This window comes from Bolinopsis microptera, chromosome 3 (assembly GCF_026151205.1).
Source record: "Bolinopsis microptera isolate Bmic1 chromosome 3, MBARI_Bmic_1.0, whole genome shotgun sequence".
Classification (NCBI taxonomy): domain Eukaryota; kingdom Metazoa; phylum Ctenophora; class Tentaculata; order Lobata; family Bolinopsidae; genus Bolinopsis; species Bolinopsis microptera.
The window spans coordinates 7881733-7909681 of record NC_087074.1 but is presented as its reverse complement, the minus strand read 5'-3'; the positions used below and the strand labels follow the sequence as shown (position 1 = coordinate 7909681).

The window sequence follows — 27949 nt, the reverse complement described above, 5'->3', positions numbered from 1 at the left end:
AGGTCACGTCTGAGTCGGAAAATTGCAGATTTAGTGGACAGAAAGTGTTAAAATGAATTGTAACATATTCTATATAAAAACTGATAATCACCAAAAAAAATATTAAAACTATAAACCCGTTAGCAAAAAGGTTTTGCTGGGTAACTCCGACAGAGTTTAATCAACAGACTGTCTTTAAAAGTGTATGTCTAATGTCTATGAAGATCAAGAGTACATACTACCCCATTTAATATGCATAATACGCGTGTCAATCTTTTTCCAGTGTATGTAGTTCTAGTTTGTAGTTGTACCAAATAAGTCTCGTGTAAATACAGTTTACGTTGAAAATAATGATTCTCATAAGATATGACTGTGAGAGCGAATATCGGGGGACTGTCAGACTTGGGGACGGTCGTGGTGCTATTCCGTAACCGAGGTTGTTCATTCATCAAGCAACAGGAGTTCTTGGCCTTGGGCTTGACCTGTGGAAAACGAATTTATACGATTTACCAGCTTAAATTTTCTATTTGCAGTTATGTTTAACGTCGAAATGATTTTAAACATGTTTAAGAATTAAAAATTGAATTTAGGAAATATAGAGAAACGTCAGAGGTTAAGGGTAGGTCGTGCTGCGAATTCAACGTGAGTAGAACATTCTAGGTATGTATGATGATCAATCACTTTGCCACCAAACTTACTGAGGAGGAACTGGTTCCATAAGAGACATCGGGGTCCTGGATCCAGGTCTTCCTGGAGAGGGGTACTGGTGTCGGCCGTGATGTGGGCTCTTCATCGGATGATGCGGACTTGGATGTGAAGGATGGGGACTCTTGCTGCTTGAATAGCTAAAGAGAGTGTAGCGCATTAGTTACAGGTCATGACTATTGATAATGCTTTAACTGCACGAGTGAGACGAAATAGTGAACAAATAAAGAAATTATTGTTGAGATTGACCTAGTTTTTATTTTCAAATATGATTTAAGCTAACCCTTGAAGATAGGTATCCTGTCTGGGAGTCCTCTGTCCAGGAGTCCTGCTGGCGTGGTAACCGGGTGTGTGGTGACCAGGGGTTCGTCCTCCAGGCGTCCTCGAACCAGATGAAGGAGGAGGCATGCCGCTTGGGGTTCGGTTGCCGTGAGGAGTACCATGTCCAGGAGTTCTTCCTCCTTGTGGGGTGCCGTGTCCAGGAGTTCTGCCTCCTTGTGGGGTGCCGTGTCCGGGAGTTCGACCTCCTTGTGGGGTGCCGTGTCCCGGAGTTCGACCTCCTTGTGGGGTGCCGTGTCCAGGAGTTCTGCTGCCGGGTGTCAAATGCCCAGGGGTTCTACCTCCAGCAGGTGATCTAGCAACTGATCCAGGTGTTCGGCCTCCAGGAGGAGGATAGCCGGGGGTTCTGCCCCCGGATGGTGTCCTTCCGCTCGGCGGAGGGTGTCCAGGAGTTCTGCTTCCAGGAGTACGACCTCCAGGAGTCCTCCCACCCTCATAAGGAGTTGTAACACCAGGAGTTCTGGCACCAGGGGTTCTTCCTCCAGGAGTTCTGGCACCAGGAGTTCTGGCACCAGGAGTTCTGGCACCAGGTGTTCGAGCCCCAGGTGTTTGAGCGCCGGGTGTGTTCCGATAGTTGGGTGTTACTCCAGGAGTTAGGATAGGTGTCTTGTGACCTGGTGTTCGTAGAGAAGTGCCTCCACTGTAGACTGAGGCTGCGTCTGAGAACGCCCCCGACTGCGAAGGATGAATTTGCTATATAACAAACAGTAATTTCATAAAACATTAATTTAAAGATCCTTCAGCATTGGTGAATATTTTACAATAAAAATTAAAGCCACGAGTAGTTTATTTTCAAAGGAATCACAAACCCTGGGAGTTTGGAAAGGCTCTGTAAAGTCAGTGAAGTCAGCGGTGTAGTCGGTTACGGCTGATTTTGCTCCAACAGCGCTCATCGCTTTGGATGATCTGATCGGAGGGGCGTCGCTCCAGTGTTCCTGAAAAATATTGCCTTATACTAAAATCTAATCGATCGTACTGAATGAAAAATTACCTCAAGTTATAGTTCTTTTGGTTTGCAGTGATCATAATATTTAAAGGATTACCTTAAACCATCGAATGAGAGATCCGAAATTGGTGTGGACCTTGCCGCGGTACTTGAACCCTATGTGAGAGACTCCGACAGGCTCGTGTCGCGGCATTGTACCAGGCATATACGACAACATAAATCTGCCTGAGAGGATGAGATATGATCAGCTGAAGCTGACAGATCTCGGGCAACGGCATAAAATCTATAGCGAGATTATGGAGTTACTCAAGCATCACATGACTGAGGATCACGAAGTCTACATTACGGTGAAAAATCTAACCTGGCCTTTTGGCAGATGCTGTCATGTAGTACGGTATGCGGTTAGGAGTTAGGGCTTTATCATTCTTAAGTAGCATATTCATTGTCTCTGTGGTCGTAGAGCTCTTGTAGTACTTGAAGGAGATAATATCCCGCGCGTTTTTGGCCTGTAAAATTGTAAGTTATATCACCGACGACAAAGAAGTAAGTTGGCTGGGTAGGGGGTACGCGATTTAAAGTTGATTAATAACAGTGTATGTGTGTTCTGCATGCAATTATTAGTACCATTGGCTCAACATATCGAGCTATGACTTCATCCAAATCCTCGAACTCCTCATCACTGATTCTGAGTTTTTTCCCCAACGAAAACTGGTTATCTTTCTCCTCCTCAAGTATCTCTTCGTGAGATAGGATGTTATTCTGTTGGTCAACCTGCACACAGTGTTTATACAGTGGGCCATGGTATATTAGTATATTGACGGATTCACGAAATGATGCTTTATCTAAATGGTAATGTACTTCCTAAGATTGGTTCGCGCCAATTCATCGCTCTCGAACCTTCCAAGTGAGAGTAAGGAACTGGGTTCCTTTCCTGGACGGTCTTATGAGAACGGAGCCCTGCTCTTTGTCTGCCAACAACTTCTCGCACTCTGCATATGTAACGTTCTTGAAGTTGGGATGCACTATGATTCTGTTGATGTACTCTGAAATAAGTTTTTTAAATGCCAGTTTAAACTTTGAGTCGGCCATGGGCTTATTCATAAATGGCCTAGACACTTGAAAATACCGTCAGACTGGCCGATTAAGATTCTTACGAAATAATCTTGTAAAATTGATATTCAGCTGATAGAAGTCCAAAAGGAAGTGTTTTAACACTTACGGTTAACTTTCATTTTCTTGTTTTTCTTTGCGTTTTTAGCCTGCTTCAGTTTCTCGGCAGCCTCCTTGTCGTAATAAAGGTCCTTAGCAATCCCGATGGAATTTAGATCAGAGGACTTACAAGACAAGTCAACAGTAACTTTATCGAACAGAATCTTTACAACTTTCGCGTTTATCTGCATGTTTATCTGAGAATTAAGTTATGATGTGTAAATGCAATAAATAATAATTCTACGATATCAAAATCGATACTTTCCATTTTCATGCTAGGTAGAAGAACTCAGTTTCAGAACTATCACCAAAAAACCAGTGAAACCTGCTTTACACTACTATTTAGAATTATAAAAATATCATTCTGTAATCTGTATAAAAAATTCTACCTTAATCCTGTCCTCAGGATTAGTGATTCTGCTATCACTGATGTTTTTAGTAGCAATGAAGCCTTTAAGGCCGTTTACTAGCCTCACATGAATTCCAACTGCTTGTCCAGGGCAACTTCCTGTTAAAAACAATTGGTATAAAATCAAGAAACAGTTTTCACTGAGGATACAAGTTACAACTATCTTATCTTATGAAGAATGAAGATCATGACCACAGACCTGATATTTTAGGTAAAAATGAATGATAGTGCTTAGGCAGTGTTAACAATTACGTAATAAAGGCGAATATAAATCGATAAAATCATTCGTGTCCTAAGTTTTCAAATCCAGACCTGTAGTATCGAAATGGTTCCAAATTTCGCTAAGTTCGGGGAAATTGTCTCTCAGACAGAGTGGACACTGCCACATTCCGTTCTCTTCATTCCTTTTTGGCTGAATATCTGGCTCGTCTCCCTTCGGCTTTCGTCGCGCTATTGCGAATACTTTACACAACGTTATTATACCCTCCGTAAACGTCTGCGGAGGAAAAACAAACCCGGTTACCACGGTGAGCTGATTATTGAATAATCATGTGATAATGTCCTCGTATGACTAATCAATAACCATTTAATCAATAACTAAAACAAGTGTTGATGATCTTGAAAGTATAGTGATACAATGGTTAGTTCAAGCCACCATTATATCACGAGGCCATATGCTCATCTCCCATCACAATGACGTCAGTGAATGTACATTACACTGTACACTTTTCATTTCGGAATATCCGACTCAAGAGCAAATTGTTATTGTCTCATGCCCGAGCGCTGCGTATTTACTGATTACATTACACTATAAATGAGCACATTTGTCCGCTGCGATTTCCAATATTTTTGTCTCTTTGCTCAAGATGAACAGTTTCGTCATCCAACATTTAATTTGTTGTTATCAAGAACGATGAAAAAAAAGGCAGTTTCACCCATCTTATCAGTTTCAGGTTGGTAATTTAGATAATGTTATTTTGAATATATATAATATTAATTGTCATGTGCTTTTAACTAACTATCGCAGTTTATCGTAATTAATATGTTGCTTTAAAATCTGCAATTTTAGCCCCGTATGATTTTATACATTGACTCTCCTTAATCTTTACTATTTAATCCTTATAGAACAGATTTATTAGGCAATAAGAGAATAAGGTCTTACAAAACTTTTCAAATGACAGTATTGAACGACTTGAAAATTTGTATGGTTATTCTAGAATATAGAATTCTGTATAAAATATAAGTGAGAAACTTTGACTGGTCATGGTAAAATGGCCAATCATAGAACTGCCAATTTTGAAATTAGTTACCTTAAAAATACTCAAATCTAAAGTTGGCATTGGCTTCATCTTCTGGAGAAGTACTTGTTCTTGCCAAATTTAAATCTACCCGAGAGAAAGCAGAAAAAGTGCTCATACTGTAAGATTGAAAAAGAAGAAAATGTAACATCACAAGGCAGAAGTATTTACAATAATCTTCTTTGACTATGGCTGCATTAGTGTCAGTTTTCAGATCACTGCAGCCAGTAACATTTAAACTGTTAACAAATATCAAAACACTGTAACTGTACTAATATGTCTGTACTGAATATAAACTGTACAGATTTCGAAGAATGCAGTGAGCGAGATCTATCTAGCGATTGAAGATGTGGATTTTGGCGGGGAGGCGAAGCATATTCTTATATATTCGCCACCAAAATTCACATCTAAAAAGAAACACAACACTGCAAGGTTTAAAGTCGAGCGACAGATAGCTTTATTAGGTTAATTCATTAATTGTTTCAGGAGAGAATGAGGAAATGATATTACTGGTGAAGCTGTGAAGGTTTGAGGCAGACATGTTTGATAGAAAAGTCCATACATCTTTTATAGGAAGGTAAAGATATATACATTCAAGATTTATATATTATACTTTGAAAGGACATTATTAATTTACTAGTGTGACCAACGACTAACAATTTCGTAGTCAATGTAATGTCGATGATTAGGGCTAGGAACTCATTGTGTATTTTCTGGATGTCTTGAAAAAAGTCTGAAACTTGCGCCGAAATTTCAAGTTGATAAGGTTTAATCCAACCGAGTTATGAACTGAAGTCCAAGTTCGGCAAATATTTTCCCTCCATGACGTGAACATATCAAGTGGTATGTAATATGTATTAGCATTTAGCAAACAGTCGTCCTTTATCTCAATATCAAAACAGTAGAACACATTATCAGTTAAGCCTCATAGAAACGTTCTGTCACTTAAATGCGTAACCCGCACACGACATTCACAGCTTTGTTTTTCAATAGATTTCTACAGATTGAAGATCTTAAATTTATATATCTCATCTTTGTCCTCCTCCTATTCTCTGGAATGTCTTTTGACGGTCCTGTGTTTCTGTAGCCTAATGACGTTAATGCTCCAATGGACGTTATATTTCTGTTCCGTAACGTAGCAGTATTTTATTAATTTATTTTTATGAATATCACTTCCAACCAGTCGCAGTTCTCTTTCCGAACTTCTGTACGTGTCGGAGTAGACCCAATGTAGCATACACTAGTTCGAAAGTCGAAATTATCTTGTCGAACTTCAGTATGTGTCGAATTAGAGTTCAGGTAGCATACTCTAGTTTGACAGAGTCGAACTTCAGGGTTTATCTCATTAGAGTACGTGTTGAACTAGAGTACGTGTACCAACAAAATCTTACGAAACTTTCTCAATATATATGTAGCTCATCAAATTGTTGTTTTATTCAGGGGTTGCAGTAGGGTAGTTATTTCTGGCCAACCCTGTATAATAGATGATTTTGAGAAGACCCTGTGTAGTGTGCACTGCAGAGGGAGAAATGTGTTTGGACAAATTTTCAATTATCTCAATCAAGCAATTACAGTCGAAATCCTAGTAATACTTGATTGGGAACATCTTATAAACGAAAGCCAATTCTGGGTAACTACGTGCTAGAATTTCCAGTTCCGATACGAGCAACCTTCAAGTACTCAAATATTGCATTGATACAATTTGCTCTGTATTACACAGATGTTCGTGAGACAATAAGGACGTTGAGGACTTGTGCCTCACTAAATTTTATCAACCAATGAAAAAATTGCGGCGCATCATGGACGAGAACTCAAAGATACCTTAAACATTTTTGTACAGTATCATGACACAGTAATTTTCCCAATTTTGTTATGATCAAACCGACCCATTGCATCACTAGCTAGTGTCGCTGGAATTTCGGACTTCTGTTTTGTCCTTTGTTGTCTAAGGAAGCCTTATAAATCATAGGTTCACTGATATTATGACTGCCCCAGGAGTCAGGATTCTTATCACGACCTTGAGATTAGAATGTTTTGAATGGTCGCCAGTATGTTTGAATGGTCGTGTACCAACCTCTGGAGTCTCATTAGACAAGAGATAAAATCGTTCCTCGTCAGTTAGAGCATGATACGGGACCCTCTTGTCAGCGTATCTGTTGGTCAACTCGTCTCTTATATCGTATAGTGTGATACGCTTGTCTGGATATTCCTAAACATTAAGTTAGATACGGTTTGTGATAGTGATATCTAGATAAATGAAATGCAATGAAACTATATCGTCTAAACTTCAATTAATTTTGAATTCAGTTAGTCTTACTTGACGCTCAAGTTCGATAGCGAAAGCATCAAGGTCAAGATCTCTTAGTTTCTCTGGGTCTTCCATTGTCTCTTCAATGGCTCTTTGTTTGATATTTGAATCCTCTTCGTCATCATCGTACTCAAGAGCATCGATCGCCATTTTTGTGGCCCAGATGTAGGTCTCTGGATGGATTCTAGTAGAGTCCAACAATTGCACATTCTCTGTATTCAATCTGAGGGAAAGGTTCGTTATAGCACATACGATAAGCTAGTTAGACGATATATAATAGCTGTAGTGCTTATACAGGAACGGGTACTTTCCGCTTACACCAGTCGACCTGTCGTACCAGTATAATTATAGAGATCAAGCAAGGCTGCTGCGCGCATCTATTGCTAGTTTCAGGGGGCTACAATAAATCTTCTAAACCGTAATTCAAATTTCGGCGGCCGCGCGCGACGTAAGAACTGTTTGGGCATTCATCTTTGAAGGCATTATATTGCGATTCCTTGGAAACTCCAAGGAATCGCGTCGCTATGTTGGAATGCTCCTTCAAGATGTAATGTTTACAGTTTACATAATTCAACATAAATTAAATTTCAAACACTTACGAGTCATCTCGGGCGTGATTTATCCTGATAAAGCCAGCACAATTCAAGAAAACTCGGCCACCTAGTTTGAAATTGGTCACCAACGCCGCTCTCGATTCTAGATTCTCATTATTCTGCTTTAAAAGCTGAAACAATTGACATGTTTTTTAATTGAATACAGCGTATTAGTCAAGTTATACGTTGTGCATTAATCAGATGGATATACTGAGTGTTAACATGCTAAACTTAATATGATCACCTCACCTAATTTACAAAACTTACTTTAAGAAGTGCATCTCCTTTTCTAGGCCCAAGTCCGCAAACAAACTGAACCAAAGATTGGTAGTGGTAATGTTCCACTGCAAAGTTTAGATCTACTCCAACTTCGTTCACACGAGTCATAAACTCTTCATACAGGCACTCCTTTAATCGCTCCGGGCTTATAAACTTCTGAAGAGTTTCATAGTTCGAATTGTTGTGTCCATATTTTGGCGATTAGCATCATGGATTACTGATAAGCTAAAATACTAATTTATCATATTCATCTTAAAATTTAAAACGTTCCACTAACTTTAAGTGCTCCCCAAGGAAGGTTGAAAATATCGTTGTTGAAGTTACAGAGCTGAGAAAACTCTACCAAAGGATCCCGCAACCTTCTGCATATTGAAACTGCCATCTTTTGTTCAGGTTTGTAGCTCGGAAATTCTGTCTGAAAACAGTCGACTGTCATTATCAGTTTAGTATCTTAGTGATTATTGATTGGTAAAAATATGATTATGTCTATATGTAATGAAAATGTGGCATATCAGCTGTATGACACATAAAATTCGACAATTACGTGCCATTAACTGTGAATGTTAAAAAAGTTATTAATTAAACTATAAGGGTAAAATTAATAAACCATACCTTAGATCTTGTGGTTTCTTTGTACAGTTTAGCGACGGAAGGGTCGACTAACTCAATAGCAATAGGATCTATCTGGTGCTGTTGTTCTAACGCAGTCACTATTTCTTGTAGATCCTTCTGATAGAACATAGATCTGAAATTGGGGTCTGAGTTATGTAATCGTGTAAATTAGATTTCGGAGTCCGTAAAGCGTTTTAATCTCGGCAACTTGAATCTTGACAACAATCGTAACGAGCAGCAGTAAATTTGGGTAACCGAAATTTTTACACTTACCAGCGGCAGATGTTTTGAATCATCAATTCGAACTTTTTAAAACAATTTGAAAATTTATGAAATTATCACATACCTGCCCTCACATGGCAGTCCAATAACATGTGGTTTGTGCTCCAGTATAAAATCTTTGAGCTTCTCTATATCGGCGACCTTTCCTTTTGTCAGGTCACGACTTTGGCTAGTTCCTCTATGACTGTACCTGACGCACGATATAAATTTAAATCGTGATGAACTGCCCGCAAAAGGAATATCTTCATAACTATAAATTCGATCAGAAAATTATTCGCTAATTCAGTTTTCTTACTAGAATATCAGTCAACATGGGATCAAGATACGCATACCTAAAATAGGGTAGAGTTATCATTTCTTCCACTTCCCCTTCCCCATTGATCAGTATTCCGTACGCAGGTTTATCCATTTCGTTTAAGTCTATGTAAATTCCTAAGACTCTTATGCCTGGTTTAAGGTATTTAAAATTAGTTATCTATTTGATGCATGATAGCGAAACATTCAAAACAGCTTACTCCGGTAAAATAGATAAAACAGCTGATAAAGAGGATAATATATTTAAAAAAGCATCGTGGGATAATATTGTGTGGTTAAATGTTAGCACACACCAGGAACTTGAGATGATTCGTCGATATTCTCAACAGTGTAGGGTGCCATCTGCAACCACCTCCTTAATTTCATCTTACATGTCTGACGTGTTTATATGGTTTTTACTTTGTTAAGGTATATTTAGAAGACATAATGCGATTTGCAACCTGATTGTAACGTATTATATAATATTATGATGCTTTACTTCAAACATTAGAGAGAAGTTGTTTTAATCATTTCTATGACTGAATGATAATTCAAAATTCGTACAGAGCCTGAATTTGTAAACATAGTGAGCTGCATTCACTTTAAGCTAAGCGTGTGAGGTTTCTACAAAGTTCCGCATTAATATCATCATGTCATTTCCGAAGAATGACGATTATTACTCAAATATCAGTTTACGACTATTTTTGTTCCTCACATGATGTACAAGCCCTATATAATATGACCTTATCCTTATCGCACACAAGTTAACGAAAAATTGTGTTATATTTCTTCTGTGAGTTGCCTTGCTTGTACCCATTTTCCTTGGAAAATTGAACATCTTTTTGTTGCTGTAGAATTTCAAATCGGTATTTATTACATGTTCAGATATTCAAAAAATAAAAAACATATTAAAAACACCGATTTTTTGGAAGATAGTTTGAGCTGAAAAAGTAAAGGCCTTCATGCTACTAGTATTCTCTGTTCAATGAGATAACACTACAATTCTCATGATTCAGAGTCTTATGATTCGGATCTTTTTGTTAACCAAAATTTCAGACAAAATTTGCATAAATTCTCTGTGGCTATATATACACTGTACATCATAATATGGCTGACGATTAGCCACGTTTTAAGGAAATGCACACTCTACTCACTATCACACTCACCCAAATGCAAATCAAGGTCGTTTCTCAAGTAGAATGCCCAAATGCATTATATATGTATATCATTCACAATACTCTTGGAGACCAATGACAGCTAAGGTCCCTACTCCCTAGTCCCTACTCCTTGTAAAGGGTATTGTGCTTACACAGCTACAGTATGCTCAACTAGTGCCATCGAAGCTTTCCAGAATTACGCATGCATGCCCGTATGTTCAAAACCTAAGATAAAACGTGGGGCAACACTTCTTGACCGTTCTGCCTAAAACCTTCGCCTCATCAGTTTTGCAGTTTATTGCCATCACATTTCCTGCCTGCTTCCAGTTTGATTATTTCTTTCATAACAAAGTCCAGACCGGATTCTCGGATTGTGTAAAATTACCGAAATGATTCCGAGAAGGTACACATTCGATATCTTTCGATTTGTAAAACCACCTTCCTTATGTTTTAGCTATTCTTCCGAAATCTCACGGCTTATAAAATATCGCTGTTTAATTAAAGCTACCTGAAGATAATGGTTTGCGGCTTCTTCCTTTAACTTTTGAATGAGTTCCTGTTCGAACATTGGGTAAAGCATCTTGTTGAGTGCAAGACCAAGAGCTTCTGTTCTTTGTTCGTTCCAGGTCTGAAGAAAAAGCGGTTATTTGTCATTGATAATGCTATAAAATAAAGATCCCATACTATAATATAAATCCTCAAATAAAATTTGTCCTGAATTTAGCAAAGTTTTTCCTGCAGTGCACAGAAATTCAAGCGATAGAAACACATCACATGACATTACAGGGACAAAAGGAAATGTGCCCCAGGTGGTTCTGCCCGAGGTGTGCTTTGTGCCCCAGGTGTGCCCGAGGTGTGCCCGAGGTGTGCCCCAGATGTGCATCGGCAGATTACCGAGTTACCGGAAATCGCGGCATGTACGGAATCGCGATTTTTCCCATTATTTGCGACAAATTTTATGTATAGTTTAATATACCGCGAAATGTAATTCGCGGTATCGCGATTTTTGGCTAAAATCGCCGCGAAATCCTTTTGTCCCTGCATGACAAGGATTAAAAATATTAACTAAGTTACAAATTGTATAAATCACAGAAAAAAGTTAACAGTTATACGTACATACTCAATTCTGTAACAGTACAATCTTGTATCAAAACTAAAACAGTTCTAATTTGTTACTTTTTTAGATGGGTGATCATGAGGGTATACGCGTAGCAAGTGCTTTCGAGAAAGACATTTGGTTCCGAGTTACGGGTGATCAAATTACGGTAAGTTTTTAATAAACCATAGCTTTTGAACTATCCTTTAAGTTTTTCATATAGAATAGAATATTAAATTATGCATATTCCAGTTGGAGAATAAACAAATATGTGATGTACCCAGTGCAGTGCATGCATATTAATTAATTTTGCACGAGTTCAGGAATCGTCCAAGGAAAAACAGGTTGGTTTTGAGGCTAGTTTTGGTTGTAAGGAAGCCTCTTTTAAAGCGGATTGCAAGACAACATCTAAAGATGAAGCTAAAGTAACAGTTGAAGCTAAAGTTGAGCCAGGATTTACTAAGTTGGCACATCTTGAAGAGAATACGATAGATCCACCGAATTCCATTGGTCTTGAAAGTGACAAAACTAGAGTTTACCTGACGGTCTATTACCTGAATAAGGAAGGAAATCAAAGATATCTCTCGGAAAATGTTCCATATAAGCGTGGACACGCCTGCATAATTACTGCAAAGGGAGGGATAGTGGAGTCTCTTAATGAGTCAGATATCTGGCTAGATAGAAACGAAGTCAACCACAAGACGCAAGATAGAAAAGAAAAAATAAAGACATGGTTAAAAAGCTTACGAAACATAGCGGATACTATGGGTCCTTCTGATGATAAAGACAAGATAACTTTAAATGCCAGGAAAATATCTAAGAAGTACAGGAAACTAGAAGTAAGAACTGATAGGGTCATTAAAAACGTTTTCCTTTATGGAAAAGAAATCTTAAAGGCAATGGAGAACCTACAAAAGGTACTTAAGAATAGCAACAAGACGGTCAAAGACGCCATTGATGAGCTTGAGTGGGAAATGGAAGAAACTAAAAATCTAAAAGAATCATTAGAAAAACTTCGCGAAGATTACCCAGTCTTGGTTGATGACCTGGATGATTTTCGAGACTCACTGAAACTAACAGAAAACAAAGATTCAATAAACTTGATTGACGTGATAAGTTCACTTCTTAGCTACGTACCCGAAGTTTCGCAAAGAATCTCGAAGAAAGCCAAAGTTCATTTGTCACCGAAGGAGACCTTGGATAACATCGTCAAAGAACTTGAAGGAATTATAGAAGATTTGGTCGACTTGGAAAGTAAATTTAATATAACTGAACGTGCTAAGGCTAAGGCTATGGACCTCACAACAGATGAAATAGTAGACAAATTAATACAGAGGGCAAAAGAACTTGTAAGTGTTTGTGATAGATTCTTAATGGAATGAGGATGATACACGATAATAGTACATATTGTAATACTGATATCTGGATATTATCCGGTTGGAAGAGACAAGGACAAGTGAAACAAGGAAGTTAGGAGTAAGGGCAAATTTTCGGCGTCAACGCCATCTTCAGGCTCAAATTATTTGTTATATAGCAGTGTTGAAAGTATTAAAAGTTTTAATATAGTATTTCAATCATGAGACTAATAAACAGCGAACTACTCCGTTATTTGAGTACATATTGTGATTGGTAATCTTGTTTTGCTCTTATGAGTGGGTCAATCATTTATTTTTAATTGTAGTTGACGAAATGAGAGTCTCCACTCAGTGTGTTAAAACATAATTCTTTGTCGACGTTTCGGCTACATGCCTTTGTCATAAACAGGACGTACTGAAAACTTACATAGCTGCAAAGATACAATGTTAAAATAATCTATTAATACTACGAAATATAACAACAACAAATAACATTTTGAAACACAACAACAATCACAAATTTTTTCCAAAAGAAACATAAACTAAAACGGCTAAAAGAATCCAAATCGCAACAAGCCGTGAACAATTCTTCATACTACTACAAACATTTTACCAAGATAGCTCCTTCATAAAACTGATTAATCAAAAATTATCTAGGTTTATAAGTTCAATATTACATTAACTTCCAAGTATATTTTATCCAATCACCTTCATTTACGGACTCAGACAATTGAGTATTTATTTCTGGGTTTTCACGTTTTATTAGAACCGACTGCCACAATTGACGGTCCACATAGTCTTTACATCTTTTTCGAACTATAAACCGAAACGGTATGTTTGGCATTGAAATGTCTGCATGCTCCTCTAGGTAGTGCTTCCCCATGGCCGTAGATTTGTTGCCATCCCTTACTGATTTGTAGTGTTCCCAGGCTCTACTTCTTTTAAACCTACCAGTTTCCCCAATGTAGGACTTATTACATATTTGGCATATTAATTGGTAGCAAATGTTTTTGATCATGCAGGATTTATCGCACTGGTAGCATTTGCTGTCACTTTGTGACAGCAAATGCTACCAATGCGACATACCGTTTCGGTTTATAGTTCGAAAAAGATGTAAAGACTATGTGGACCGTCAATTGTGGCAGTCGGTTCTAATAAAACGTGAAAACCCAGAAATAAATACTCAATTGTCTGAGTCCGTAAATGAAGGTGATTGGATAAAATATACTTGGAAGTTAATGTAATATTGAACTTATAAACCTAGATAATTTTTGATTAATCAGTTTTATGAAGGAGCTATCTTGGTAAAATGTTTGTAGTAGTATGAAGAATTGTTCACGGCTTGTTGCGATTTGGATTCTTTTAGCCGTTTTAGTTTATGTTTCTTTTGGAAAAAATTTGTGATTGTTGTTGTGTTTCAAAATGTTATTTGTTGTTGTTATATTTCGTAGTATTAATAGATTATTTTAACATTGTATCTTTGCAGCTATGTAAGTTTTCAGTACGTCCTGTTTATGACAAAGGCATGTAGCCGAAACGTCGACAAAGAATTATGTTTTAACACACTGAGTGGAGACTCTCATTTCGTCAACTACAATTAAAAATACATATTGTGATTAATACAATTGATTATTTAGTTTTTAGTTCCTTTTAATCAATACACTATAACTATCATAATATAATACGTAACATTTTACCAAACGTGTTCAAAAAAATAATGTTTGCTTCGTCGCCCATTTTCAAGTCATAAGGCGATTTTGTAACGAAATATTCAGTGAGCTTGTAGAGATATATTTTTTCAAACACTACATTAGATGAATTATTGTTTGTATTGTGAGTATTTTATTAACTTTGTTGTTGCAACGCATAGCAATCCACCGGTTGCCCAAGTGTCCTCTCACACAAGAAATGGATTATGTTGTTTCTAATTTAGGATCAAATGATCCTTTTATATTGTGTGTTGATCATTGCCGTTGTTATTATTTTTTAAAATTGTGTTTTATAATGTCACCATTTTTTAGTCAACACTTTTTATAGTTAAAAAATCTTTGAGAATTGCAGTAAAGTATTAATTCATGATTATTATATATAATAATCATGATATATTTTTTCAATATACATATTATATATATTTTTTGCATTGTTATAATAATTCTATGATAGTTTTTTACGCGTTTATAAGCGAAAAAATGTGAGGAATTCTGCTGTTAGTCTGTTCTTATTGTGAGAATATCTTTAGTATTGTTATTGAATAAACTTACACTCGATTTTGTAACTAATCACAATATTCTAAATTTTTCAAAATATAAAAATTTCGTTTGATTTTCAAAACTAAAATCGAATACAATGTGACGTTTAATCTTTTAAATTAATTGGATAAGCGAAAATTATGATTTCCGAGTCATAATAGACGCCAGCTACAATTTTAACCGTTAGATATGGATGCTAATAAGTTGTTTATTTTTATAGCAATGGCTGTGCAATCTTGCTCCAGAAATCGCAGAAGTGATGGCTTAAGCTCAGATGAGGTGAATGCTTTGCAATTTTAAATTTAAAAGCTTAATAACATAATTCTGTAGGTTATGCACACTACTGAGTCGTTAGAAATATGTCCCAGTTTTGTATCCCTGTACTACCACGATAGTCCATAGTGCACCTCTAATGTTCAGAATACACCTGGCCCCTAACGGTACTCTATGCAGCCACAAATTTTTGTGATAAAAATAATTTTTCAGGACGGTTGGGAGAATGCTTTGGAAACTCCTGAAATGATTGACTTGAGTGAGCTGCAAAATGCATTAGGTTGTATTGAAGAAAGTAAAAAATCATACTTAAGATGGAAAGCACTTATGCTTGAACCATTTAAGATGGTTCCTGTGGCAGGAAAGCAGGGAGAAACGTTAAACACCAAAGAAATAAGGAGGCATAAGACCATTTTGGAGGTAAGGATCTTCCGTATATTCGAAGAAATTGAACGTTACGGAAAGGGTGTCGCTGATGCCCTTAGAGTTGTTGTAAGGGCAGAAGATGCAGACGACATAGAAGATAGTATAGATGAACTAAAATGGGAAATGATGCAAGCAAAGCGTATCGCGGAACCTTTAGATAAAGCAAAAGAAGGGTATAGAAATCTGATCAGTGAAATCACTGAGAAGGGAGGCGTGGATGTGAGCTTATTTCGTCGGATGATCTTCGATGAAACAGTTGAAAAGATCATATCGAGCTTGGAAGATGTTTCCAAACATCTAAATAAAGTGAACAGTAACATGAAACGCTTAACAGGGCGAAATATTTCTCCAGAGCAATTAAATCTGCTGCTCACTTTGCAAGGACAAATAGAGGAAATCACAACAAGTCAGGATATCTCTTTGAAGAGAAGGCGAATGAAGTAGTATTTGATTACCTTAGTTCCCAAAAATTTATTATATTGAGCTCAATATATACGAGCCCGAAAAATGTGGGCAATCATTTGGGCAACCAAAAATTTGGGCATAATTCCTTCGAAAAAATGAACGATTTTTCCTCTAAAATTTCAATTAGATCTATCAAACTAAGCGGCACATACTCTCGGGAGAACAAGAAAGGGTGTGCAGAATTGCTGTAAACCCGGACCAAAGAAGTCTAATTTAAATTAACCATATATTATAGGCACCATCACATTCTTATTTTGACTTTTAAACTCCGTTCCTTCAAAATAAGCCTTCACATGTTCAAGCCACGAATGACAGTTCAGAAAACTAAAATTTTAAATATTATTTCGCTTGGATATGAAGAGAAAGTCATCCTTCCGCGGATCTTAGGGTGAAAGGTCAAATACCAAAACTTTGGTTAGCAAAAATTTTAGTCGTCGAAAAAGATTTTAACAATTAATTTGTGTGCAAAAAAATTGGGTGATAGGCCCGCTCAAATTTTTGGGAAATAAGGTATTCTTTGTTATTTCAAAAAACATGATAAAATATTGAATGATAAGAATGTCCTCCTGAAGCAAAATCGTGTAATATTTCATTTTTGAAACCGTATTTTTATGATTTGCAGATTTTATGTACTATGTATGTTTGACAGACTGTGAGACTGACAGAGTCTGATCGCAGTTCACTATTTTTAATGCATCCATTATGTTACTGATTACTTGATTACATAAAAACAATAAAATTATTCATCAAACCTGCACAAGTTTGCTGAACTCGTCTCTGTAGAAAAACATTTTTATCTCCTCAAAGTAACTGTCTTTTGAGCCACGATCACAGATTGAAAGAGAAAGTTTCACAAAACCATCCTTTTGAGCACCCCACATTTTCAAAAACTCTTCTCCGGTTAGATCCTGAATAAGAACTGATGATAAAACACTAAAACTATGCGAATATGAACAAGTTTGAGATTTGATTTGAGTTTAAATGTGAACTTTCCTATGAAATCGGTTAATTGATTTTAAATGAAGACTCACTGTATTATTGCAATACATTTTTAGGAACTATTTTCTGTTTTTGTCAGCAACATTGCTAGGATATTTGAAATTGAATTCAGATAGCCACTGTTTACTATCCGCTGTGACGCTGTGTACTTATTTTTGTAAATCTTTTTAGTGACCATTTTAATTTGTACCGATTTTTACACTGAATTGCGAATTCATTGTATTTTTGTTTCGATTATAATTGTTCTTTTAATATTTTAATTTCGTGAATTATGTTGATCATTGAAGAAAGTCTTCGTCTTTGTACATAGTTACCACCAAATATTTCAGGATCACAACAATCCAAAGTTCGAATTTAAAAATCAAAACTATTTGATCGTTTAAAGTAACAGAAACTAGATTCTCTCATGATCAGTGTGTAACTGTCCATAATGTAAAAGTTGTTATCTCACTCTTGTTTACGCTAATATAATGCATTAAATAGGGGTGCAATAACTGGGAGGGAGATAACTGTTGTTATCTCCCTGGTACTACATTTAGGCTGTGATTAACAGGTAAATAGGAGTGCGATAACTATTGTTATCGCACTGGTCCATCCTTATCTCTTAAAATTGTTACAGGTCGCTGAGATGTTGCTAATTATTTCAAATTGGTCAAATAAGCTCAGTGAAGCTCACACTCACACAAAACTTGCCACAAATGTTTGACTACTTGTTATTGACATTCTGTAAAATTTTAAGCAAAAATATTTATCAGAACATAAGTTATGCCACTTTCTGTTTTTAAAATAATTAGCAACATCTCAGCGACTTGTTACAATTTTAAGAGATAAGGATGTGTCCTCTAGAAAGTTTGACTTTGGAATGTTATATGTAGTAATATTATCGGTCGTTAATTTCCGATGTAAATGCTGCATTCGCTAGCATCATTTCGTAGATCATCAGATAATGCATTTACATCACTGCTTATAATATGATAACATAAGTTACACACCTCAGTCAAACCTCGGTAGTGTAACTCGTTTTATCCAACTCGTCAAACTCGTTGGATAAAACTATTTTCACAACTCAAAGTTGTGAAAATAATGTTATCACATTATAAGCAGTGATGTAACTGCTTATTATCATTGAACAAAAATTACTCTAACCTTGACAGGTTTATCCTTTATAAACTTGAATTTAGCATAAGGATGAAGATCATCAATCTCCCTTACTCCTTGTTGAGTTGGGGTAACGGTGAGTAGAGCACGCTCGTAGAATGCCTGTCGAACACACGACCTCACACTCGGTTCAGCAGATAGCTGACATGCTATCATGTACCTAGCACCCTCAAGAACCTTAGCTTCGTCACAGAACCTCCTCTTGTCTGTAAACTCAGCAGCCGTTTCTTCTGGCATGAGGGTGAACTGTTCCACTGAGTGTCGGTTATACTGATCACTGAGATTCTCTGCAAACTGCCGTGCTGTGAGACCGAATCTTTCAACAAGGGTTCCCAAGTTCTTCTCTTGGCACATTTTGTAGTTGCTCCTCTTTTGACTCAGTTTGCACTGGTCTGCTGTACCCAAACCTGTTTAAGACCAACATTAGATTGAAAGTAGTACGGTGGTCGAACGTTAAAACAACGTAATTATTGACATTAATGCTGAAATGCTGTATATCAATGATCACATATTTCTTTATGTCTGATCATGATGGTTCCTCAAATACTTTGTCCATACCATCAAGGGTAGCATTAGCTTTTGCGAGGTTCTGAAGGTCAATAATATCTGAACTATAATAAAGGGTAAAGTGTGCGTTGACATCGTTAAACTCCTCGACTGTTTGTATCGTATCAACTCTGAAAGATGTACATGTGACCGATGTTTTAAATCATACCAGAAAAGGTTTCGTACATTTGGATTAAGTATGCTTCAAGCAGAATTACAAAAGCAAAAACAAATTAAGAGCTTAAGCAGCTCCTGAAGTAGCAGAATCATATTTATTTATTATCAACTTATCAACAACTGTGGAGAAGCACAGCTTTGGTGCGATTACCAAGTTTTTATCATGACTAACATGAACGCTGTCTCATAGTTCATAATTGTATAAAACAGGACTAGTAGTATAGTAAAATATTTTGAAATGTTTAAATATTTTACAGGTTTTAGGTTTTACAATACCTGTCAATGTCCTCAGCTTCAAGAATGCGTTCCGTTCTGATGTAGGCAGATTCTTTAGTCCGTTCAAACTGATACTGCTGTACCTTCATCATGAGATTCTTCAATTTCTTTTTCCTTCTACTCAGCCTCATCCACTTCTCGTCCCAAGCATAAATTTTGTATAAATCGTCTACCGTCAGATCGTCCTGCAATCATGATAAATGAGAGTTATTTTCATCACAACTCAAATTTTAGCTGTTTTGGGCAAGCCTTAAAAACATTAATGCCCATCGTGTCGATATTATGTGTCTTACAGTAATTACAGTGCAGTTACATCAACTAGATTAAATGACATAATCTAATGACAAACCTGAATAATCTCTTTTCTGTAAGTAGCAATGAAAGCAACCTCGTATTTATCGTTTCTGATAAGTTTGAGCACCCCCTTGATCCTACCCTCAGCAGATTTTGGTTTGGAGGTCCACATCATAATCTCTCCAAACTCGTCCACGTCACCCTACAAAAATGAACGCTATTCACGCGAGGCATTTATAAGATAAACATACTATGTTTATCAACAGAGTTGTACGTACTATGTAATCTAAAGCATCCAGAAACTTCCAGATTACAGCTAGAGTCATTACAGAGTTACAGGCGGTATGACATATAACAATGCTGACCTGATAAGAAACTGGTCGGGTGTTGAATGCCTGGTTGAATATCCAAGCAGCTTCCTGCTCCAGTTCCATATCGTCAGCCTGTTCCACAGGGTGAGACCGCAACTGGAACCTGATATAGCGAGGTTTGTGAGTTAATTTAAACAAGAGCAAGGTTTATAAAGTTATAGACTATTTAAGCAAGGTTTATAAATAATTTAATATTATGAACAGTAGCATTTCTTTAAAATTATTGATCACGAATTCTAGCAGCAGTCAATCCACCCGGTGCGGAACCACCAATATCCCTAGAAAGAGGTTGTGCAACCTTCATAGATAAATGTCTAACCTCTCGGGTAAGTCTGTCATTTTAATCTCGTGATCTTGCATTGTAAAGTGCCCCTTTTCAAGATCAAACGGCTCATAGATATCGTAGATATTGACCTCTGCCTTTTTCTTTTTTCGTTTTCTCCGTCCACCGTCAATGCCACCATCGAGGTCATCGTCGTACTGGGAAAAGTTAATTTAAATTCGCCTATATTAATCGGATCAAGAAGAGGATAATTTAAAGTAAATACATAAATTCTAGTTTTATCTATTATATATTATGAAGGTTATAACTTACGTCATCTTCTTCGTCTTCATCAAATTCTTCTTCCATCTCTTCTTGTACTTTATCAAAATCGAACCCATCACCAAATATTTCTTCAGCCTCTCGAAGCGCACTGCAAGGCAATAACTTGATAAGTCAGTTACTGTTAGCTATAACTGACAGTATAATTTTGTTTGTCAAATTGTCAGGACGCCCTACATGATATCATAGCTTTTAAAATTTTAAAACATCTACTGAATGAGCAGATGAACGGTGGAAATTTTAAATTTGATTGCCTACTTTAGTACTAACTACTAGCGCGAGCGGAATTAAAACTTTATGATTGATCAGGCAATAACTAAATTAACTTAAGCATCTGGATTTCGTATGAGATTTCGGGGAAACTTTTAATATTAAACTGATCTTAAAGTTTTCTAACGTTACTTTTAGGTCAAGGTTACCTGTTGGCACTGCCATAGTGGGATCTATCTTCCGTCCTTACAGGTCGCCCCTTGTCATCCACAATAAAGTCATCAACCTCGGTGTCACTGTCACCTGACACCACATTGTCCAGTGTTACTCTGTTGCTAGGTGTTTTGTCCACCTCTTGACTCTGTAAAGTAATTTTAGGGATAAAGCCGATGGTTTGTCATTTGATAACGAATTCAGGATACATCAGCTGCATTAGTGAGCAAATAACATACGCACAACATGATTTCAAAAAGGTCCCAAAATGAGAAGTCACGTGTCCACACAGTACCTGATCCCTCTCCTCAACGGGCTCCTCATCTTCAGACTCGAACAACTCCCTGGCCAGGGCATCTCTGTCGTCTCCCGGCTGCTTTCCCTCCTCTTCGTCACTGCTCTCCAGTCGAACCCTAGTGTACTTCTTCTGCAAATAATGCTGTTCAACGGTAGATTTTCATATCATTATATTATTTTGTTGCTTAATGTGCTTCGGGTTAAACTGAGTGCTCAACGAATTTGAAATATCCAGTTGAATAGTAGCAGCACTTATTTAGAGCAGACTTCTGTTGGTTCTCGAGCGGTAGATGGAACAGCTGTATGATGGAAATCAAAGTTCAATTCCATTTTTCTTCAACTTAGTTCGTTCTATTAAACATACAATACAATACATTTTTACAGTACTCTGCAATGAACATGCGATTTTCGATGAGACATCAGACACAGAACTTATTTTGAATCTTTCAAGGCATAACCTTTCAAGACATAACATGGTAAGTTCAATTTGAATGCTTGAAAGAACCACAATTATATACCTACATCCAAACATAACAAGAGCAGAATTATGAAAGATTTAAATTGAACTAGCTTTTCTTTTTAATCTTAAAAGGTTACGCATACTGGGCCAAGCTACCAGACACGATACCCGTACAGTGTATACACTTCACTCACTCGTTTTACTGATACCCCCAGGTTTTCTTGCAGCAAATCATAATCATCATCAGTCAGCTCCTCCTCTGAAAGGGAAATATCAAATCGAAAATCACAATTTAGTTTAGCAGGTTTAGAATGTTTGGATGTATTAACTCAAATTTCAGAAAGTCAGAAGACTCAATGGGCTTTTAGTGCCCAAATTAACTTGAATTAGATTTATGCCATTATCTAATAGTCTAAATGTATAATGTCTATTGTCTATCGATCAAAAACTTAATTCCTTGGTTAACAGGTTAGGTGTGTGTTACCCGAAAGATGTCTCCGTCGCTTCTTTTTCTTTTGAAGGACCTCTCCTTCTTCGTCGTCAGAGTTCTGCCCATCATTCACAACAAAATCCTCTAAAATTTGATGATTTCAGACATTGTTTAAGATACTAACTCATCAATGTTTATAGTTGCATGCTCATATTAAACTTCTACGTTTCACCAAAGCAAAATTAAATACACTAGAGAATTCTCACTGACCCATGTCTTTTGGTATTTCATTCATATTCCCCTCTTCCTCTTCCTCGTCATCACTGATCTGCGGCCTGGCCCCCTCGTCCCCACTTCCACTCATATTATCAAGTTCCTCATCCGTCCCTACCTCCGCTTCACTGTCAACTAACTCTGACATCTATTGAAATAGTGATCAAAATAACAAGGTGATTCAAGGTTGAAACAATTACAGAATGTAATTTAATTAATGTCAGATATTTCTCAGATATCAGGAATAGAAATATTTCCCGATACTTGGACCTGACGGAGATATAATGATGATCTCCAATTCTTTGCTGATAATATAGAAAAGCTTGGATCATAAATGGAATAAATTAAAAAGTTTCCTAACATCATTTAATCAAGTTGTACTAGAATAATATGTCCAGTCAAATTTAGATTATTGACAAGAAATAATTCTACTAAAAGTAAAAGCCAAAACTTTATCATTGAATCAATATCCAAGGAACTTGCATTAACAATTTCAATAATCTACAACACAGTAAATCATGCTGACTTAAAGTTGAATGATGACTAATTCATTCAAAACTTCTAACTTATTCACGAGTCATCACGTCATTGTAAAAGTAACACCTTTCCATTAAAAGGTCACAATATGATGAATTCACCAATATCTTGAATTTCAATATAACGTCAAACCGCTTTTAAAACTTGTAGAACTTAATCAATCACAGGAACCGTCATCCCAGCCATCTCGCCACCGTTGTTCAATCAATGAACAATCAAATAGTTTCTTGCCCAACCTCTCGTTCACATCATTGTGCGCCTCACAAAACCATCTTGATAAAGTACTCTGTGAAGCTACATCCGGGGGATTACTCTTCATCCAGACTCGCAGCGCGTATGCGCAGTCTTCACATGGGTAAGTCTTGGAAAATTGCCTGATAAATGTGCGCATGGCCGACTTGTCCTTGGTGGAAGGGGCATCTTTCCAATAGGCAGCCATGGTGTGCAGGTATCCCCACGTGTTACGTCCAAGCTCTTCTCGATCCGGTGGACATACTTTATGTACACGTTTAGGCTTTGTAAATCTATTGACTGTCTGCAAAAAGTCTTTCTTTTGGTCGGTGTAAGTGTTACATGCCCTACATGGTTTCTTTTTATTTTCCTCTGCCATATAATAATGTCTGATCCTGGAGGGTTTGAAGGTTGAAGAGGGTATGAGTGCGATAATGGACACGAGAATTTTATATTGAATTTACCAAGATCATGTAGGTAACTATATTGGAACCATTGCAAGTGATTAATAAAGCCGATATCGCCCCTAGTTCAGCATGAACTATGACTTTATTAACTGATATCATTTTATCACGTTACATGAATAAATTTATTCATAAAAATATTTTTGGTTCACTCGTACTTATATAATGTAACCTTGGTGAACATACATTCTCAGCCAAAAGATGATATGATTAAACACAACTAAAGTTGGTCAATAATTCTGAACATAAACAAAACGTCAAACATCGTCATCAAATATAAAAATAAATAATAAAACAATAAATTACAATGCGTTAAAAATGTCCGTAGCAAAACTACCTCGCACATAAAAGCCAATTTAAACGATCTCAACTTTTTTTCTTCTGTGAGGGACCACCTTTCTTCCGATGCCTGTGCTTCTTATGAAGGATCTTTCCAAAATTAGGATTCTTTTTGTTCATTTCGTTTTGGTTAATCTGTTTATCCCCCTTAGGCTTCAAAAAGTTTTCCATGAATCTCGCATACTCCACTGCTCCAAGCTCACACTCAAGTTGTGCCTTATTTAAATGAGCGAAAGCACATGTTCCCGTTTTAGAGCAAGTCTCTTTAGAGAGATACTCATGGCAAAGATATGTGCCATTCTTCCTTGGTAGAAAACACATAGGCAGTCTCACATTGTGTCTCTGCCAGGAGGTCAACTTAGTTCTGGATAGTCGCACTGGCCTAACAATCTTACACAGTTCCATTGAGACATCCTTGTCTAGAACGAGATCAGCTTGAATATGTTCGCTTTGCAGCTCCTCATAGAGCACACCGTGTGCCTGGTTGATATCATGACTGTAAACGTGTATTCCCTCTCGCAAAGTGTGGAGCAGCCCGAAAAATGAGGTGAGCCTTCCGATTGCTTCTGCTCTTGGGAAGAGGTCAGACAGTTCCTCCAAATACAACTTATCTACATGGACTATGTTGAACGTCTTCATATCGACGTGGAAAACAATAGCTCCCACACATTCCAGAAGTAAAGTTTTAAGGTAAAGAGCTGCGTATTCTGAGTGCGTGATATCTTCTAATCCATATTCGTAACAGTATTGAGGTTTAACGAGAATAACGGCTTTCTCAAAACTGTCCTCAAAGTTAACCATGAAGGGTTGTTTAGAATGAACGATAACATTGGTATCTGACACACTGAACAGTGAGTACAGTACGTTATCTAAAGACTTAGAATTTAAATTTCTCCACGGAAGATATGACGTGAATTTGAGTGGCTCGACAAAGTCTTGCAGCTGAGTTTTCACGTCAGAGTTTGAATTTGCCTTGTCAATTAGCTGGGTACCACAGTCGTCCAGATACTGCATAAAAGCAGTGTTGGCGTCACCCTCGTGGCCAATATCTATATTACGACACGAATTTATCAAAATATCTGACATAATATCTTGTTTTACTGATTCGGCAGTAACTTTGCCATGAGGTAATGGTTCTGATATCTTGAAGTATTTCGATTTGTCTTCTTGAACCACAACATCGATTTTGAATAGGAAAGACTGGACAAAATCTGGAGGGGATACGCTGAAAACATGGCACAAAGAGTCAATGTCAGCAATGCATTCTGCTACTTTCAGCCCAAGTAAAAACTCTTTGACATGATCGTGAGTCAAAGTCTTCTGATCCTTACCGTTTAAATCATTAACAGGAACATCAGTGATAAAAACATCGAGGTCCTGTGATATCGCAACCTTGACATGTTTATACACCACAGAGCTAGGGGAAGAGTTTGTTTCAGAATTACCTGTATCTGCAGCATCATTCCCATCCGCATTAGTATTGCTTGCTTCGTCAGAATTCTGAACAAGAACACTAGTTGAATCTGATGCAGGAAGATCAGAGGCGGTCAAAACGTTTTCTGTTTTGCTGTCGTCAGAAATTGTGTTTTCCATTTCAAGCATAGGCTCTGACGATGGAATATCACTAATTTCCATATCTAATGAGTCATTCAAACAGTTTATAACAGGACGATTAGCTGATTCAACGGAATCTCTTTCTTTTTCATTTCCAAGGGTAGAATCATTTGGACTCGATTCCGAGGACAGAGAATGCAACAAGTTTTTATCAGAACTCTCACTATCTTGAACCTTTTGAGTATTAGAAACATCTCCATTTTGGAGCACAATTTGATCGATGCTGGCGTTTTCTGTAATGTTTGTGACAATTCCACTTGGAGTCGGACTTTGCTCTCTACAAGGCACAGCTCGGGTAATTTCATGTGTAGTCCCGTCAGAAGGTGTCTTCTTTGATTTATGACGTGGTCGGTGTAAAACACTTAGATCCGTTTTAATCAGCTGACCCAATTTAGGTAATTTAATCTTGAAAATGTTGCCATAAGCAAGAAGTTGGCCATATATTTCGATTGAAGGTGATGCAATTGAAATCACTGAAACATTTAGAACATGTGTTGATAAAAGTCTGAAGTTATTTGCACAATTTCCGTACTCTTTCATGACAGCTTGATCAAACTTTTGATGAGCGTGCTGATACCAAGGACTTGGGATTTTAGATTTAACCATAGAGAACTTGTTGTTTAATGAACCAAGAAAGTTTTCAAACAGGTCCTGCTCTGAATTGACTAGCTTCATGAGTTTATTGTGAGATTGATACTTTGCAGATTCTCTCAAAAACAAAGCATCCTCCATATCTTTAAAAGTGAGTTTAGAGAATTGAGTAAATTTAACTTCGCAGTTCAGAGGTACCTTGTAAATTGAATTTTCTTCGCAAAGATTGCAATGATGATTATGATTTTTCTTGGTCTTTTTACTGATGGTCTTGACAGACATTTTATTGTTCCTCGAAAGAACGTTCAGAGCACATTCGATTCGACCAAGTTGATTTGCCAGGGGTGGATTGAGGATATCACTGAACAACTCAACTCTGAAAGTGAGGTCATCGTTGAAATTCGAGCAATGTTCTTTCGACGGTGCGGAAGTTACTTGCCATTCCATTGCTGTAATGATAAGTAGTTAGCTTGGCTATGACTCCTTAAAAATGTTTAGACGATCAATTTAAACAATTGAAACTGTACAGTCCAATTCACTCGAAGTTCATTGAACTTTTGTGATTACTATACTGATCTCATCGTGTATCATTCCTAGAGAACAGAAAATTACGAACGAATGATGATTATTATTTTGTTTAATCGAAAGTTACCAAAATATATTTTCCTATCCAGCAATTAGATGAAGGTCATGGGGTTAATCATTAATGATAAAAAACTACACAATTCAGTTATAAAGCCAATTAACCATATTTATAGATTAGTAGGTATTATTATATAGATGATATGGCTACTTCATAGTTCATTTAATTTATCAAATCATATAGTGCCCGTCTGATCTTAATTATCAAATTGATCACAGTTGAAAGGAGCGATTGATTATATAATAAATAATGAACTAAGTTACTACAATCTTACTTAGCCTTCCTTAGAATTCAATTATTTAATCAGCTTCTTGCCATTCTACCAAGACATCTTAGTTCATAAAAACCTTGAAAGGACACAATATTTACACAGTTTTTAGTCCAGGATTAATACGGAAAGAGCATGTCTCTTATTTATACTTTGCCGTACTTCGCCTCCAATTCCTCCAAGGAAGGAACTGTCTCTCTTCTTGGAACACGGTAAATCTGCGGGGAGAGACAACATTTTAGTCCTGATGATTATTTTAACCAACGTGATATTTATCGTCTACATACACTAATCAATGAGATATGTATGTTGCAATTAGGTTAGTGGGCTGTTGCTTTGTTTCACCAATTGTGATAAAGACCAAAAAAAAGAAGCTTTGTGGTTTAACAATTAAAATACTAAATTATTGTTGGGTCAGTGAAACGGTTTAACATACCGGGGGTCCCGCAAGTTTTTCTGCCTCCATGTAGCGGGAGTCTGAATCTGCAATTAGCAAATAACACACCGGAATAATACTCATGACGCTTGCGTACTGAACAGGATGTTTCCTCCACATTTCAAAATTGAAATTCAAAAACGGCTTTGCGTATTTGTCATAGACTGGCTTTCCGATTCTCCCAGCTTTGGTAAAAATACTTGTCATGGCTGGAAAGCAGTTTTGATCAACTATTTGTGTTTGG

The 27949-nt window shown here is 37.0% G+C and overlaps 4 protein-coding genes across 4 annotated transcripts in view; 2 read left to right on the top strand and 2 right to left on the bottom strand.

Annotated features, from left to right (window-relative positions):
• Positions 1-27949, top strand: part of LOC134812251 (2-oxoisovalerate dehydrogenase subunit beta, mitochondrial-like) — a 704467-nt gene that overhangs the window by 391871 nt on the left and 284647 nt on the right. The gene's annotated exons all lie outside the window — the stretch shown is intronic.
• LOC134812233 (transcription elongation factor SPT6-like) lies at positions 32-23051 on the bottom strand. The gene is made up of 34 exons (XM_063819500.1): positions 22580-23051; positions 22364-22453; positions 22074-22138; positions 21418-21549; positions 21119-21270; positions 20691-20790; positions 20415-20575; positions 20090-20198; positions 19780-19926; positions 19431-19615; positions 18990-19108; positions 18420-18838; positions 17027-17182; positions 10919-11038; positions 9568-9649; positions 9292-9406; positions 9024-9149; positions 8678-8810; positions 8343-8480; positions 8054-8221; positions 7793-7917; positions 7203-7416; positions 6960-7094; positions 3900-4083; positions 3568-3686; positions 3189-3375; positions 2867-3012; positions 2594-2740; positions 2331-2475; positions 2067-2194; positions 1833-1958; positions 968-1698; positions 678-824; positions 32-461 (listed from the first exon to the last, which is right to left on the bottom strand). Exons 1-34 carry the CDS (start codon positions 22728-22730, stop codon positions 428-430), a joined length of 5436 nt encoding a protein of 1811 aa, XP_063675570.1. The 5' UTR covers positions 22731-23051; the 3' UTR covers positions 32-427.
• Positions 8387-12982, top strand: LOC134812249 (uncharacterized). The gene is made up of 3 exons (XM_063819524.1): positions 8387-8458; positions 11595-11675; positions 11830-12982. The coding sequence occupies exons 2-3, from the start codon at positions 11595-11597 to the stop codon at positions 12886-12888; spliced, it is 1140 nt and encodes a 379-aa protein (XP_063675594.1). The 5' UTR covers positions 8387-8458; the 3' UTR covers positions 12889-12982.
• LOC134812244 (uncharacterized) lies at positions 23034-27913 on the bottom strand. Its single transcript, XM_063819515.1, has 2 exons — positions 27706-27913; positions 23034-27487 (listed from the first exon to the last, which is right to left on the bottom strand). The coding sequence occupies exon 2, from the start codon at positions 26803-26805 to the stop codon at positions 24181-24183; it is 2625 nt and encodes an 874-aa protein (XP_063675585.1). The 5' UTR covers positions 26806-27487; positions 27706-27913; the 3' UTR covers positions 23034-24180.

Bases quoted from the DNA above. Each gene is read 5' to 3' on its own strand.
- LOC134812249 (XM_063819524.1), top strand. From the start codon at position 11,595: ATGGGTGATCATGAGGGTATACGCGTAGCAAGTGCTTTCGAGAAAGAC. The intron at 11,676-11,829 runs GTAAGTTTTTAA...GCACGAGTTCAG, and splicing joins TTACGGGTGATCAAATTACG to GAATCGTCCAAGGAAAAACA.
- LOC134812233 (XM_063819500.1), bottom strand. From the start codon at position 22,730: ATGTCAGAGTTAGTTGACAGTGAAGCGGAGGTAGGGACGGATGAGGAA. The intron at 20,199-20,414 runs GTTAGACATTTA...TCGCTATATCAG, and splicing joins ATGACAGACTTACCCGAGAG to GTTCCAGTTGCGGTCTCACC. The intron at 19,927-20,089 runs GTCAGCATTGTT...TCATTTTTGTAG, and splicing joins CCCGACCAGTTTCTTATCAG to GGTGACGTGGACGAGTTTGG.
- LOC134812244 (XM_063819515.1), bottom strand. From the start codon at position 26,805: ATGGAATGGCAAGTAACTTCCGCACCGTCGAAAGAACATTGCTCGAAT.